This window comes from Populus nigra, chromosome 2 (genome assembly GCF_951802175.1).
Source record: "Populus nigra chromosome 2, ddPopNigr1.1, whole genome shotgun sequence".
Classification (NCBI taxonomy): domain Eukaryota; kingdom Viridiplantae; phylum Streptophyta; class Magnoliopsida; order Malpighiales; family Salicaceae; genus Populus; species Populus nigra.
In genome coordinates this window covers 41,612,992-41,630,035 of record NC_084853.1, presented here as the reverse complement: position 1 = coordinate 41,630,035, position 17,044 = coordinate 41,612,992, and the positions used below count along the sequence as shown (strand labels likewise).

Sequence of the window (17,044 nt, the reverse complement as noted above, 5' to 3'; positions counted from 1 at the left end):
CTTTAATTTGTAATAAATATTATTTTAAAAATAAGTGGTTATACATGTGTCATCGCATGAGTTATATCTGTGATCTTATTGCAGTGCATGTGGTATCTCTCGGAATCCAAATGTCAGCTCCTATGACAATGTCTAAAATGTATCCCGACCCCTCCATCACGGGCTAACATGTGCTGTGAACAAACATCCAGTTTGGCACTGATGATTTTTTTTTTCGCTTTTCTTTTTATTTCTTCTCTTTAATTTTTGTGCATAACATTCTAAATTTACAAAGTAGCCTCTTAATTTATTTTTTCTTTGGATTTGGTCAGTGCTCTATTGATTGCTAATTTTTTGTTCTTAGCTCTTTTGTAAAGTTTTGATTTTTTTTTAATTTTATTTTAATCCCAACTTGTCATGTATTGTTTTTTTAACTTTGGTTCTCTCTTTTTTTTCTTGACTTTTTGTAAAAAATTGATTGGTTTTTAATTTTATCATTTGATTCAAATTTATGATATATTAGTTTTTTCACTTTAGTTCTCATTGTTTTGGTTTTTTTGTCATTTTGTTAAAATTATTTTTCTTTTCAATTTCACCCTTTAATAAAAAATTTCTATCTACCCTCTAACTTGTTTTTCATTTTAATTTTTGTCTTCACTCTTTAGTTGCTATTTTTGTTTTGAATTCTTTTTTATAATTAATTATTTTTCACAATTTCATTACTCGATGTTTTTCATAGTTATGAGTTTAAAAAGTTAACTTGAATTGACAATTTTTTTACTTATTTTTATTTTATTTTATTGTCTAACATTAGTTTATATATATATATATATATATATATATATATATATATATAAAATTGGTTTTGTGATTTCTTTGATTTTTTTATATAGAGTTATCTTATTTTCATGACTTGAATCGTGAATTTTACTAGTTAATTCAATCTGGCTTGCCTCTTATTACTCGGTTATATGTGCATCATGCTAACCTAGGTTGACTTTGGCTAGGTTCCCTTTTATTTTATCCAATTTTATCATTTTTAAAGTTTTTTTTTCAAGTTATTGTGATCACTTTTGTTTTTATCCGTTTACTATAGTTATTTATTTTTTATCATCTAATTTAAATAAAACCAACATATTAGACACAATCAAGACTCGTTTACAAAATCTAAATCACTTTATTTTTAATGAAAATCCATTTTAATTGTGATGTAATTAAATTAAAAAAAATCAAAAAGCCTTTCATTTTTTACTTCTTACAAAGAAGATTAACCTTTCACTTAATTTTTTTATTAGTATTAATATTTTTTTTTAATGATATATCAGTTTATATATTTTTCAATTCATTTTATTAAACACAAACATCATCTTTTTATTTTAAAGAATAAAAGAGATAAAATGCAAGTGTTTTCGAATACCAATAAGTATTTTATTATTATTTTAAAAATATGGTATTCTAAAGTCAACTTTCATGCATTGAAATTAATAACTTAAAAGGCATATTTATTTCCAAAAAGGCTAGGCATTAAAGGTGACACCTAGGCACAAGAAATTATGGTAGGGTGTCTTATGTCACACCTAACGCCCCAAATCAAAATAAAAGGAGAATTGTAACTTCCAAGTCAAACCATATTGGACTCCTAATAATGTTTATTGTAACTTAGCTCATAATCCCGTGATGGTATCATTATTTCTCTTGCTCTTATTTTCAAGTGATGCTAAAATCAATTGATATTCAATTGCATTCTTCCATTCAGGATATATATATATATATATATATATATATATATAGAGAGAGAGAGAGAGAGAGAGAGAGAGAGAGAGAGTAATATCAATACCATAGAGACTTCATCGTGCACAATATGAAATAGATAATTTTTTTATAAAAAAAGAAACAAAATTAGGACTTCTTGGGGGCAAGCTTGGTTTTGATCTTGTCAATCTCCTTGGTGCCAACTTGGAAAGCTTTAGTCAAGACATTGTCAGGAACTGCTGGGGTTGAAGTAAACAATGTCATGGCAATGGACTGAGTACCAGGCAACTGACTATTGAATGCTGCAATCACAGAGGCTTCTTTGTCGCCATTGTTCTTCTGGAAATGAACTAGACCTCTGGGGAACACAAAGACCTCGCCTTTCTTGACAGTCTTTGAGATCAACTTGTTTGCAGTGGTGATGAATCCAACATCCAATTCACCTTCCAAAACAAAGATCATTTCGGTGGCTCGGGGGTGAGTGTGAGGCGGGTTAAGGCCATCAGGTGCATAGTCAATACGTGACAGTGACACGCCTAGTGTGTTTAGGCCTGGGATTTTCTCAACATTGGCTCCTGTTACAAGTGATCCTACTGAATTGTTCACTTTTCCTGGTTTGGCCAGACCGTCAAAGAAAAAATCAGCTTCAGTAACATTTCCCTCAGCCTTGCATGTAAACCCGTTCACTTTAATTCCTGCAAAATTAAGTATCTTATCAGATTTAATCATGCCAGTCGAGTCTTTGTACGAAGATCATGGCAGTGTTCTAAAAGCAGGGAGAACCAATTCTAAACAAGGCTACATGAAACATACCTGCATGAGTATTAGCCACACAGAGGTCTTGAAGCATGTCAGGATCAGATGCAAGGGCGCTGGAGATGACAGTAAAGATGACTAGATATGTGACAATAGCTGCCATTTCTTGCATTGGAGAAGGGTGGTGCAGCTATCTATCAAGGAGACTTGAGTTATTATGATGCAAAGGAAGAACAGTTACAGCTCTGGTCTCGATGTGGAAGCACTTGCTATACTTTATAGTCTCTGTCTTGAGCATAAAAAAATGATTCTACATATGGTTGTTTGGAGAAAGGGACGGGGGTGATACAAAGGCATGGAAACTAGAAGGCCTTCAACTTAACTGCAAAGCAATTTCAAATACAGGAAACGATTTTTCTATTCTACTTAGACCACAATCAGAATCTGGGTTTTTTGTGGGTCAAAGAAATTTATTAAGAAGGGAAGCTATAAAAGAAATGCATACCTCAATTAGCTTCTAAATTAATTAAGAGCTTGAACGAACAGGTTATTAACTGTGAAGCGAAAAAAGAAAGCTTTCAAAGATTAGGTGACAGATGGGTCATGGGTGCTTCGGCCTCTGGGTCCACATGATACATGGGAAATTGGGACTGGGAGAGTCGAAAAAGGCCTTAAAAAAACAACACTTACCAGCACCAAACAAGAAACAAGGAAATTGGGCCCTTGAGATGGGACAGCTCTACCACCGCACTTTAGTCTTTTCTTTTTGGAAATTCATGTGTAGCTCGATAAATAAATAAAAAATTAAAAAGGGTTTGTGTTAACCAGCCCTGTTTCAGTGGTTGGATGGCCCAATCCATGAAGCATGGACTATCTTTTAAACTCGGGTTTTCTCTTTTCTGTCGTCTCTGCTCATGAGGTCCCCTTGTCACTTGCTTTCCATAAAGCAACCCGAATAATGCCCGTCTTTATGAAAAAATTAAAGGTAATATTAAAGAAAAAAATTGCATCTCGCCTCACGTAACTTCTGGCGACAAAAGTGTAGGTGGGAGAAGTCTTTCGAGCAATTGCTATGGCCACAAGCCTTGCAAAATACTAAATGTGCACAGACAAAAGACATCTAGTGTCTAATAAGGCACCGGTTACCTTATTTCCAGTCTATATCGTCAAAGTTCAATTCTCCTTCATACACCACGAAAGAAACACTTCACGGTAAGTAAGCTCACAATGCTTTTTGCTCCCATGTAGCGACGTAAAGTATAAAGGCCGTAGGGATTGAGAGAGGGCCATCGAGCTACTCCACCGACAAAAGAAGATAAAAGAAAAGAAAAAACCAATATAGAACATGGGTATCGGGGAGCGGGAGAGTCCAACTCAGGAGTTCGGAGTGCCCAAAGAATAGGCATTAGGCCTCTACCCAATTTGTCTGTGCAGAATTGGACCTATAGCAAATGGGCCACCAAAAAATAAAACACATTTGAGTAAACTAGCCAGTATCTGTTGAAAACATTCTCTCACGCTATAGACACCCTGCAAGCAAGAACCCTCCCCCTGTAGTAATGTTTAAGATTGTGATATTACTGTGATAATGGATGTTTTTTAAAGTGAATGAATGCTTTTCAAAGCAAAAAAAGAAGAAGAAAGAACTAGAATTTAGAAACAATCAAGCAGGTGAAGCTACCTTGCATATCCGTGGATTGCGAGTTATTATTTGCTAAGGACATGGTGAGAAACCCCAGCATCTGAGCATCCAAGAGTTAAAAAACTAAAGACCAGTTTCTGCATGTGAAGGTGATAGGAGTAGGAGAATATCCATCGGAACGCAGTGGAAAGTATAAATTAAAGGGCTTTCCTTTAACATTAACGAATCTTAATTTATCAACGAAAACCTAGAGGACCAAAACAATTGTAATCCATTTAAACCAGGCTTCCTCTGCCTAGCTTTCAATACATCAGATAATACAAGGGCCGTTTCAGGGAGAATTTGGTGAACGTGGGAATGGAGAAATGAAAAATATTAACCGCCAGAAAAGGATAAAAGAGGTGAGGTCGGAGTAGGAGTGCGGGAAATAAATCTTTAATCATCTTATATACCATTCCAAGGAGAAAGGAAATACAAAAAGGACTTTAATGATGGAGGCGGCAAACAAAATAAATGGATATACTGGAAACTTCAAGGGGCATCGATTGCAACATTCTAGCAGCATGGGCTGGTGATTTTTTTGCCCTCCTTGAACTATCACTGGATGAAGAAAGGAAATGACAGGAGGAAAAAATTATATTCCTGAGAATGTCATCACTGATTTCTAAATTCTGAATTGCAGAGACGGTTACCACCCCCTTGAAAATGTTTACATTGTTGAGGCAATACGCGTAAACTGAAAACAATTATCCAGAAGATCTCCAAATTTCTCCTCCCTCTAGAGAAACCACCATAACAGAGACATCATCATGATATTTACGTCTGTCCCCATGAGGAATATCCAGCAATTCATGAAAATCCATTCCTGTAACCACCAATAAAAGACAATCAGAGAATTGCTGAAGACTTCAATTTGCGGAGAGGAAGTATGGATATGGATTCAAACTCGTAAATAGCAAAGGTATAAGAAAGATTATGATTTCACTTGAATACCCATGTCAAGGGCAAAGATCTAATGGGGTGTGCTCTTCCTTGACAGTTGTAATTGAAAATTTGAGCAAAAACTCTACAGAACTTCGACATTCTGCCTTTTCAACTGAAATTATGGCAGCCAGACACTGCGCTGGTGATTTGATTAACCACATTAGGTGACAGTTTAGTTATTGAATAAAAAATTTGAACGCACTCCTGATAATTGATTTAGTAACCATGCCAATGAATTTATGCCAGATTTTCAAAGTGGGTTGGATCTTTAATAATTTAAGGTGCAGTATGCATTTGTTTTTATTTTTAGCTGAATGCCTTGTTCAATGACTCCATCCTCTCCTTTTTTAACTGAATTACACCAACCTGTCAAGTACTGTTTTGCAGAGCTTCGCAAATAAAAACTACAGGGCCACAGCTTGGTAGATTAAATGAGCAAGTTCGAAAATCAGATAGAGACGTTACAAACCTAAGTTTCCTAGAAGGTATCACCTCTATCCCATCAAAACTTTTTTTAAAAAAAAAAACAGAAGATCAGGAGATTTCATCTCTCGGTATGAAATTAATAAGACAGGTAGGAAGTTTATTCAACTAACCATTCTTTTTGGCAGCACGGAAGAGAAGTTCTGCAATGAGATACTGTGCAGGATCACCTTCAGGGACATTTTCCATGAACCATGTGACATGAGCAACCACCTCTTCATTGCTGAAGTACTGGTAAAGCCCATCAGAGGAGAGAACTAAGAATCGATCGCTTGAGGAGAGTCGGTGGTGAACTAAAGAAGGAATGCAGCTTACATAGGGATTAGTTCCTACATAAGCGATCCGAAAAATCTCTAGCAGAGCTTCATTACAAGATGGCTGCAACCAGCATCCAAAAAGGTTAATAAACAAAAGAATAAACAAATAAGACAAGGCGTAAAGTTAGCAAATGACGCTGACTGTTTACATAAATTCATGATTTGCTAAACATGGGAAGCTGTTAGTAGAAGTAAATTATTGCACATAAAGCGTTCATTTGATGAGAAAGATATTTGCACAAGCAAAGTATGAAGCTCATTTTCAAATTTAGCTGAATAGTGTGAAGAATAATTATCAATGTGCAAACAGCAGAACTCACAATGAAGTATGCAACTAAGTGTTCAACAAAGTTTTCAAGCTTAACATTTTTTGCATCCCCTCCACTGAAATGCTACAGGGAAGAATAAGACTTCAAACTAAACTACAAATAACTTGTAAACATGAGTATTCCAAATCCAATCCCAACACCCATCCGGTACTCCCTTGTTTCAACAATCAATATGTCAGTACACAGCTTCTTGATTGTCAACATGATAGAACATTAAAGAAGCTCCCCTCCCCACAACCCTTCATAATCCTGCAAACTCTATGATGCCTGCAACAAATGAATTCGCCACGCAAATTTAACCTAACAGATGAGTTCATCAAGTCATTGCTGTGGGATGGCAAATACTAATTTCAACCTTCCTCCATAGCGCAGATATCATCCAGCAACATGAGTTGATCATGGCATCACTATGGTACCCTGATTTGGCTTTTTAACTCCTTGTAATTATAAGATTCAACTCACTTCTGGCCCAGACCAGCATGCCTATCTTATAGAATGTAGATGGAAATGTATATGTGAACATTTGTAGACATGTCAAGTTAATAAATTATCAAAATTGATGAATTGTTAACAAATAGCAATTTGTGTTTCCAAATTTTTGAAAAGCTCAAAGTACCTAGAGATACAAACAGAGAAAAGTGGTCAAGGCTGCACAATGACTGACCTTCTTCAAAAATCCAGCACCGAAAGCTCTGGTTACTTTCAATTGTCCCTTCACTCGATCGTTTAAAATCGCTTGGTTGTCATCAGGATGTTCTGCCTTTATTCTAAGCACTTCCTGAAGCACGCAAGAATTCAAGATCCATTTTCAATTACAGCATAACATGATCAAAGTGTTGCAATAAACTCTTTTTCACTGATCCATTGGATGTTTTAATGTTTATAGCTCTATGAAAATCCTTAAACCAGAAGCTTATGCCTGAAATGGTATTAACCAACAATCAGTTAGGCAACTGGTTGGTAGACATTTTAGCTTAAATCATTCAGATATTGCTGCACCTAGCATGGACTTGGAAATACGATACCTTTGCTTCACATCTTTCAAAACCGGTAAAAGAAAGTGACCTGATGTTTAAGCAAATGGCGAATCACTGGAGTTGCCATGGGTATTCTATCCTGTTGATACTCAAAATGAATAAATACATGCTGGGGATTTTCAGGTTTATTCTAACTCATGATGCAATTGATGGATAGTACAGTAAATGAACATACAAAGGTCCAACATATAGATAATCATCTGTGGAACACTCACAATATTAGCCATATTGAAAATTTCAAGAAGCACACCTCTTCAATACTCGTGCTGTGATCAGTTGAAAGCTGAACTGCCCTCATCTTCAATCTGCAAATAGAGATCTCTCTGTTCTTGTTGATCATATTAACCTGACTGTTATGATTATGCATTGGAGACTCCTCTGAGATTCTGTCCAGCTCCATACGTACTAGAAACTCTCGGGATCTATTCTTATACCTCATGTCATCCTTCGCCAAAGTTGGATTAGGATGACGATCATTGGGTCGTTCTTGTGCTAATATTGCACGGCTATCCCCAAGGTTCATGACATACACATCTTGATCCTTCATTAACATCACTAGAACACATGATCCCATCAAAGCAAGCTCTGCATTTCTATCAAGGTCCTTTTCCACCATTTCCATATATTGCTCTTCAGTGTGTTGAAGTCCCCGAGCCATTGCTCTCAAAACTGCATCGTGGTCAACAATTCCTGTTTTCCATCTCCTAATAGGTCTAGAGGGTTCCACCACTCTCTCATCAGCACAAATCTCCTCTCTATGCCAATCATAACTCCAAGGAAAGAGTTTCTTACGCAAGGACTTCTGCTTCCGATACATTTTTCGGATCTTTGAGCTGATAACAAACTTTCTTGTACTCTGTCTTTGAACAGAAACAGAAAGATCAGCTCCACCTCCCTGATTACCAGATTGAAGGCCAATCCCTCCATCTTCTCCAGATGTCGTGGGATCTTCACCTCGATGACTAAAACCTTCTCCTCTGCAGTTATCCAATGAGGAGGATCTCGACGGTTCTTTTCGCAAAGTTTGATCAAAATCCAAAGCATCTGAGCTTGGTTGACAATTCCATGATCTGCTTCTTTGGCTTTTAACCACTGAGAATGATGCAGAACCTGAACCGTCGCATGATTCCATCTGCAGCAGCTCGTAAAGCCGAACGCTTTTCCTTCCTTTGCCAGTCAAGTTGGCAGTTGGAATAGAGGCAGAAGCAGGGCCCAAGCTGCTAGGCTTTTCACAATTAGAAGATTGCTGCTGACAGCCCCTAGCATCAATTTCATCCACAATCTCACAATTAGAAGATTGGCCCCCAACATCTCCAGGACTACACATGTTGTTTAAGCTGCAAGAGGTTGTTTGACTCGTGTTAGGCTGCTCTTGCTTGCTGCACTCTGAACCTGCCTCAGCAAGTCCACTCTTGGACAGTTTAGGTTTTATTGGATCATTGGAAGATTTATCTTCATAATCCCACAGCAGTCCTTCTAACTCCCTGTCAATAGCTCTATGAAGATGGCTCATCAGAAAATCTGGTGCATCTGGACCACTAAAGCCATCATATATCCCAATAAACAGCCATCCCTGCTCATCACAAAGTACAACATGAACCCTGTCTTCCCCAGCCTTGCCATGAGCCCATTGTAAGTTGCAAATGTCCACGTACTCGCTCTCTGATGGCCCTCCTTCAAGACAGTTCCTTGAGGCTTCTGGACGAAACTTTGGCTCCCTAACCTGCCAAGCCAATTGGGTTACCGGGTGCAAAAAAAACCTCTGCATCCAACCTGAACCCATCAAATGTCTTGATAATGTTCGTGATAGAGTGTTTTTCATAGGTCCACTCACACTCCTCACTAAACGCTGAAAGCGGGGTCTTCGACGACCACGTGCAAGTGGAGCGGAGAAGTTGGATTTGTCAGTGACATCAAGAGGACCTGACATTACCCCCTTCTCAATAGGTCCAGACATAAAACCACCACCCTTATCTAAAGGACCTGAAGCAAATCCTCTCTCAAGAGGACCGGACATAAAGCCATTCAAAGGTCCAGAGCCACGAGGCAATGGCTGCAGAGGAATTGCAGAAAAAGATGAGGTGCTCTCGAATGAAGCAGCTGGCTCTTGCATTTCACCAGCAAACAATGCACTCTGGTTACTCCTAGCAGTTGAAACATTGGCACTAACTGATGCCCCAGATATCGTTTTAAATGTAGTTTCAGGGAAAGTCTTGTTTTGTCTATGCAAACCCGAGGGATCATCTATGATATCATGTCTAAAAGAACCACTTAATGTTTCAGAATCTAGAGTACTGGAATCAACAGTAAACCTCTCAGAGTTTGAGGGGGTAATGGCAGGGGAGTCAAAAATAGGTGGCCTAACATAGCAAAATGAATGGCCTAACCCTTCATCCAATGGCTCTAAAAACTCTAAATCAACACCATTCTTGCCATTAAAAGCAAAACAACCCACGACACGAGAAGTGCCGTTACCCATTTTGCAATACAGACCTCACAAAAAAGGCTTACAAGACCTCTTACATGGAGGGCTTATCTCACTTCGCACCATAAGCACATACAACATAAAGAAACTCAAACAAAATCCCAAAAACCCATGAAACCTCCCAACCACCTTATAACTTTTCAAGTATCTGCACATCATCAAATTATCATACTCCAAAAGCAATAAAAACCCGAAACCCTTGTGTCTGAAAAACTATAAATATTTAAACTATAGCTAGTATAAACGGCGAACTGGATTACAACATCAAGAAAACTATATAAATTAATAGATACGAGGCGTGAAATGTGATGATCTAACCTTGGAAGGGAGAGGTAGAGCGTGAGTAAAGCAGGGGATCAAATACGGCAGCAAACAGATCTAAGAGAGATGTCTTAAAAGAGACAGTAAATGGAACACACGAGATACAAAACCCATGAAACACTAGACTAGATTCTCCTCTTTTCTTGTAATAAATGGAATCTGAAAAAGTCCCCGGATGAAAAACCAAAAACCCAGATTGAATTTATCCCTCATGATTCAATCACGCAAACTATTTATATACAATAGCAAAAAAAATTAAAAAATCTACTGTTCAAAAGTAGCCCGGAACAAAAAGGAGAGAAGAAAAGAAGAGGGAAGTTTTAGAGTTCAAGGATGGAGATTGTGGAGAAGCAGCTAGGGAGGAAATGAGGGTATTTGTTTGTTTTTTTTTATTAGTGAGTGAGTGTTGATTAAAAATGAAAGTAAAAAATTTGGGATTCGGTGTGATGATGAGGAATCAAAGCATTGAGTTCATCAAGGAGAGGGGGTCTCTCTCTTTCTTGGGGTTTTCAAATGGTTTGGGAGGGTTTAATAAATTAAAAAAAAAAAAAAACAAATTCTTTAGCTGAGTTGAAAAGTCGAGACTTGAGCCTGTTATTGTTGTCGTACTACCATTGGATTGGTTTTTCTTTTGCAATTTGTAAGTATGTTTTTTTTTTTTTTTTCTAAATAGGTTTTCGTGGCAAATGATCGGTGGTGTACTGTGACTGTTAAAGTCAATATATTGGCACTATGCGAGAGAGTTCGTTTTTTCATTCAAAAAAATGCTTTTTAATATTATTTTTTTAGATTAATTTTTTTATAATTCTGTATTGTTTTGAATAAATTATAAAAAAATAAAAAATTATTATTTTAATTTAATTTTAACTAAAAAACACTTTAAAAACAATTAATATTATAATCTCAAACACTGCCTCAATTATTATCATACTCATTACAAAACAAAATAAACAATAAATGAGCAAGTGGAGCCACCATTTTAAATTTTAAATTTAAATTTATATTATAATTATAATTGATGATATTTTTAGGTCGGATAATAAAATATTTGTAGGAGATATCTTCATGGAAGCACTAAAAAATAGAAATTGTATTTGTTTTATGTTTTAAAAATATTTTTTTGATTATTTTTGATTATTTTTACTTTAAATTAATATTTAGTGTTTTTAGATTATTTTAATGCGCTGATGTCAAAAATAATTTTAAAAAAATATAAAAAAATATTATTTTGATACATTTTTAAATAAAAAATACTTTAAAAAATAAATATAACCATACTCTCATATACAAATCTATGGAAGATTTTAGAATTTAGAACAAATCTATTATGGTATTGATGTAGATTAGTGTTTTTAAGCCCTTTTTGGACTAGATACGATGCCAATCTAATTTTAAATGCCTTCTTTTTTTCTTTTTGAATCAGCATTGCATGTGTAGGGTTTTTAATCATTTTCACAGATTTTGGTTAAGATTTTAATCAATATCATTGATAACACACTCCTTTTTAAGACCATTTATTTGATTCTTTCAGATTTAATAAAAAAAAATGAAAAAGTCAACTTGGTTCTCAAATTTATCCATTTAAAACAAGATGAAAGTTTGTCTCTGCAATTTGTTTTTTTTTTAAAATAAAAGTTATTGCCCCGCAAAGGCACAAAAACAGCTTTCAAAAGAATTTTCAAGCGAACAGCTCTCATTGGGATTTGTTACAGAGACAAGAACCACAGCGAGATTGATTGATCTTCCAATAAATATACGATTTTGTTCAATTAATTCACTGCCAAGTGTTGACTGAACAAATTTGTCATTTGTGAGATAAGTCCTTGCAAGCGATAGAAAGCTACACTTACACTCGGCGGATGAATTTCCATCGTTGAAAAATTCTTTCAGTGTTTAATTTTGTTCAATTATTTATAGCAATTTGCTTTTGGTTTGGATTTCCAGCAGCAAATTAATAGTGTGGATATTATCTCTTAACAGCATGTGCAATTTTTATTTTTTTTTAGTTTGACGTGGGTGTCCGGTCCAGCTTACGTGTATCTCGACTAATCTCACAAACCTTGAAGTTAACGACCATATAAGCCTCCAGTGGCTATCATATGAGTAACCACATGACTCGAACCTGAGACTATAGACGAAGCAAACCTCTTAGTCTCAAACTCTTACCACTAGACCATCACCTAGATGGTTAACATGTGCAATCTTTATACCTTGCCAGAGAGGCTAATTTGAATTTGCTCTTATCGCTACTTTGTCGCTTAGCTGACCCTTAAAAGGAAAAATCTACTAAACTATTATCGAGGAGATTATTTTGTATTTTTAACATGGTTTTTAAAATATTAAATATTATTAAAAGAAAGTTGCATGCGCTCAGGGATGGGTGACGAGTGCATAATTGTTTGGTAACTAAACTCTACCTTCTATGACAACATTTGAATTGTTTTGGCGTCCCATCCGTGAGGCGGTGCGCGTGGCCAACATCCCTTTGGTTTGGTGTCAACATCCTTTATTTTATTTTATTTTTCTTTCTTTTGCTCGATTTTTGTGTTGCCTCTTCAAAACTTCAAAACAACCCTTCAGTTTGTTGTTCCTTCAAATTTGATCTTTATTTTCATGCTTGCTATTTATTTTATCTAGAATAATTTATAAAACTAGAATTATTTTTTGATTTCATCCCCCTTTAATTTTTCATCTTGCAAATCTAGTTTTTATTATTTTAATTGCTATTTGTTTTATTTGAGAAAGTTTCTTGAATTGATTTTTTTTACAATTTCATCATCCTTAATTTTTTTTTCTATAAAAGTTAATCATCATTCTTTTTATTGCTATTTTTTTACTTTAAATGTTTTTCTAAATTGTTTTATTATTGGATACTAAATTGGTTTAGAATGTTCACTCAAATTTGCTTTTTTTTTTCTTTGTTAAAACTCATACCTTTTCAATTTCATCATTCAATATTTATTCAACATTTAAAAACCTACGGTTTTTTATTAGATGTGCTCTCTTTGAGTAATTTTATTGTCTGGATTTTTATTTTTTTAAGAAAAAAACAACTTGTATTAGTATTTTTCATATGTATGTATGTATGTTTGTGTAGTCAGTGCCTAACCAGTAGCATGCACAGGATGCCAACTCCACTCCCTTGCAATTCCATGAACACCCACCCCATATTGTTGACTTAACCAAATCCACCAGACGGTAGAAAAAGAGAGGCTGGCCACCTTCTACTCTCGGTTGTTCTCCTTTCAACGCTCTTTTCTTCTTCTTTTTTTTAATAGACACGACCATCAAGATTTAATTATTCTTCTTTCTATCCTTTTGCGTGTTTTTAAGATCTGTGCACGCAAGAATAGTGATGAAATCCGTCAATAAACAATGACATTTCTTATTAAAAAAAACAGAAGAAGAAGAAGAAGAAGACGACGACGAGGGGTTGAAGTGGGCATCTCTAATCAAAGTCTAACCCACCTTCATAATTATATATTGTTTTGGGGGATCTCACCCACGAGTTAATGCAACAAAATCTCCCTATGAAAACAAAAACCCTAGTCAGGAACCTCCATTGAGAAGAAAGAAAGTAGGAAAAAAAATTATAAAAAGCCCATCTGGTCTATTTTGATCCTTCACATCCTTCCAAACCACCCGCGCTAGAACAAGACACTCCTTCTTCTTCTTCTCTCTTGCAATATAAAAATCCTCGAGTCTTTACACCAGGCAGAGCAGCGGCAACGAGACGCGTGTCGGTGATAATAACATAAAAGTGTACGTTTAGAGTACGTTCATTTTTTATTTTGAGGTAAATTTCGTGGTTGTAATTTAAAAAAAAATATGTGGTTAGATATTGATAGTTGGATTTAGGTATGTGTTTGATAAAAAATATGATTGGGGTTTATATATAGTAAAAAATATATATAAAATATTTGGTTATGGTTATTTTTTAAAAGTGTTTTTTACTTGGAAATGTATCAAAATAATTTTTTTTATTTTTTAAAAATTATTTTTGATATTAACGCATCAAAATGATCTGAAAATATAAAAAAAATAATTTGAATAAAAGAAAAAAAATAAAAAAATTTCAAATTTTGAAAAAAATACTTTTAAAACGTAAAAACAAATAGAGTTTTACAAAACTCAGCTAAAAAAAATGTAAAAACTGCGTTTCAAATTTAATTTTTTGATGGGACCCACGATATAAAACACAGTTTGGTGTATTACCAAACAATTAACTGTGTTTTTCACACCACAAAACACAAAAACATGTGAAAAAAAGGCACCCTTAAAGTATTTTAGTATTGTTTGTTTGGTGGAAAGTAATTTTTATTTGGAAAATAATTTTTTTAAAAAATAAATTCCTGAAAAGTAAATTATTTTTTGATATATGGTAGTATCATGAAAAATATATTGAAAAATATTTTTTCAGTGTTTGACTATGTCATGGAAAATAAATTGTTAATATTTTTTTCAAGTTTATTAAAATAATGAGTAACAAATCTTACAAATTAAAACGTTAAATGAAAATAAAATTAAAAAGAAAATTTAATTTCATAAGTTATCTCAAATAAATAAATAACATTAAAATAGTGAAAGTCAAATCTAACATATGAAAAAGTTGAAAGATGATAAGATTAAAGAAATAATAATTATAATTTCATAAATTATTTCAAATAAAATAAATAACAATAAAAAGAACGAGGACCAAATCTGATAGATAAAAAAAATTCAATTAAGCTAAGAAAATGAGAAGAAAAAAACAAATAATAATTACAAAAATAAGGATCAAAGTTGATATAAAAATAAAATTAAATAAAATTTTAAGAGATGAAATTGAAAAAAAAAATCAAAACAAAATATATAGCAATTAAAAGTTTGAAGACCAAATTTAATATAATTAGCAAATAATATAAAATTTCTAAAAAAAATTTAACTTTTGAAAAATGTTTTCGTTCAAAATAATTTTTTTTTAAAAAAACTAAGCTAAATTTTTTTAACTAAAAAAATATTTTTTTGATCAATTTTTTTAATAAAAAAAATAAAAATTAAAAAAAACTAATTTACATGAAAGAAACATTCCTTATTATTATTATAGTAAATCAAGTATCTTAATTTCTCCAAATCCACTTGTGGTGTTTCGGTTGATTATCTCTTACCAAATGGTCATAGGTTTTGACAATTAGTGCTTAGAGATCATGATTAATTGCGATTATGTTTAAACCCATTATGTTCTCCTTTATCGTATCCTTGCTCAATCCAAGAAGTCCCTACCCACCAAAATTAAAATATAATAAATAAATAAAAACAAAGCTTTCCAACCACAAATGTCAACTGATCCTGTCGAATGATAATGGCTCGGAAGCATCAGGCACGTAAAAGAGTAATTAATGTACCATTTCATTTTCCAAAAGAATCATAATGTTGTTTGGTGTTGCTTTTTCTTTTTTCTTTTTTCTTTTTTCTTTTTTCTTTTTAAATGATGCTGCAGTGAAAATGTTAAATTTGGAACCCACACAGTGGACACTGCTGCGTCTATATTTATATAATATTTAAATCGTGGGTTTTTGTTTTTCAAGAGATTCTATAGTCATTCTAGGGTTTTGTTTTTCAAATAAGAAGATGTATATTTTTTTCAACCACGTGATTTTTGAAAAGCACCTTGTTAACAAAAACATGTGTTTTCCTGAACCATGTTTCCTCGACAAATAATTATTTAGTTTTTAATAAATATAAAATGGGTTTTTTTTATCAATATAGATATCCGGGTTAACTTGAGTATACCTCGACTAATCTTATAAGTCTTAAAATTAACAATTATATAATCTTTCAGTGATTATCATATTAGTAATCACATAACTCGAATCTAAAATTACTGATTTTTTATTTTTGATTATTAAGATAAGTCGTTGCGTTAACAAGATTCATTGGATTGAATCTCGTACCAACCAACCACCGCCTTGATTAGCCTATGACGTGATTTTCTCCTCCATGAAAAAAATTCTAAACTAGATATATAGATATAACCGGCCTCACCAAACAGGGACCAATTTTTCACGTGGACTGAACTCAGATATGCAATGCACACAGGATACTTTTCTTTTCCTCTACAAGTAATAACTCTGGAACTCTCGGGTCACGGGTACAATTTCACAGTAGACAATAGAGAGCCCAACATTTTTTTTGTGTGAAGTCGCATGCACAGGTGCAAGCTCTACCAGATATTTGTGTGCCCTCGAGCTCCTCCTGTCGCTGTATAGAGTACCGGAGCAGTCCCTCCGCTTTATGGCATCTCATGAGCAGCCGTGAATGATGAATTAGGGCAGACCTATTTAAGAATCATACACAAGTCAAATGTAGGTGTGGCAGTCCTAGTTAGCAGCTTTGGAAAAAGAAAGAGCTCGTGGAAGTGGTGATTCATATATGAGTTTCATTTTAAATGAATTATTCTGGCTCCTACCACAAAATCTGTAACTACATTTCATTAATTTAATGTTCACCAAGTGTGTCGTAAGAACTATACCCTGGATGGATGTGAAAATCAATCAAAGTCCCTGATTCAACTCAGTCCCATTTAACTCAGCCAGATGAATTTGAAATTGACAAGCCAGAACATGAAAACAATGAATCAAACCTACCAAACTAGTGATAGTTTAAGGTTGCGGCAAAGTGCTTGAGATTAACAAGTCATGTGCTGAAATGTTGGTGGGTATAGAAACGGATTGAAAGCACAATTCTGCATCTATGCCATTCCTAACAATCCAACTTTCTTGCCAACTCGAACTCAAGGATGTCAGTGCTGCTCCCATTTGGAATAATTTCAGCTAAACAATAGCAGGTGTTGTAGGAATATCACTTGCATCCAAATGGGTCAAACCTTATGGTCCCATATCACTAGAGTAGATTTGTCTCCTTGGTCGAGTTAAACTCAAATATTCTCCTCTTGGTGATCAATTATGACTCCATTTGTG

General features: G+C 34.3%; 2 protein-coding genes across 5 annotated transcripts; both read right to left on the bottom strand.

Moving 5' to 3' along the window:
- Nucleotides 1-1,799: 1,799 nt before the first annotated feature.
- On the bottom strand, nucleotides 1,800-3,046 carry LOC133681993 (germin-like protein subfamily 2 member 4). The gene is made up of 2 exons (XM_062105214.1): nucleotides 2,545-3,046; nucleotides 1,800-2,426 (listed from the first exon to the last, which is right to left on the bottom strand). Exons 1-2 carry the CDS (start codon nucleotides 2,657-2,659, stop codon nucleotides 1,879-1,881), a joined length of 663 nt encoding a protein of 220 aa, XP_061961198.1. The 5' UTR covers nucleotides 2,660-3,046; the 3' UTR covers nucleotides 1,800-1,878.
- A 1,502-nt stretch (nucleotides 3,047-4,548) lies between these two features.
- Nucleotides 4,549-10,690, bottom strand: LOC133682411 (protein phosphatase 2C 32-like). Of its 4 annotated transcripts, XM_062105750.1 has the most exons (4): nucleotides 7,530-10,690; nucleotides 6,907-7,020; nucleotides 5,710-5,974; nucleotides 4,549-4,994 (listed from the first exon to the last, which is right to left on the bottom strand). In XM_062105750.1, exons 1-4 carry the CDS (start codon nucleotides 9,756-9,758, stop codon nucleotides 4,876-4,878), a joined length of 2,727 nt encoding a protein of 908 aa, XP_061961734.1. In that variant the 5' UTR covers nucleotides 9,759-10,690; the 3' UTR covers nucleotides 4,549-4,875. The 4 variants fall into 4 exon arrangements, 2 of the variants coding, with proteins under 2 accessions (XP_061961734.1, XP_061961735.1); XR_009836684.1 differs by lacking the exon at nucleotides 4,549-4,994 and having other exon boundaries at nucleotides 5,836-5,974; nucleotides 7,495-10,690; XR_009836683.1 differs by lacking the exons at nucleotides 4,549-4,994; nucleotides 5,710-5,974; nucleotides 6,907-7,020 and adding exons at nucleotides 7,023-7,161; nucleotides 7,268-7,358 and having other exon boundaries at nucleotides 7,495-10,690.
- Between the last annotated feature and the right edge of the window lie 6,354 nt (nucleotides 10,691-17,044).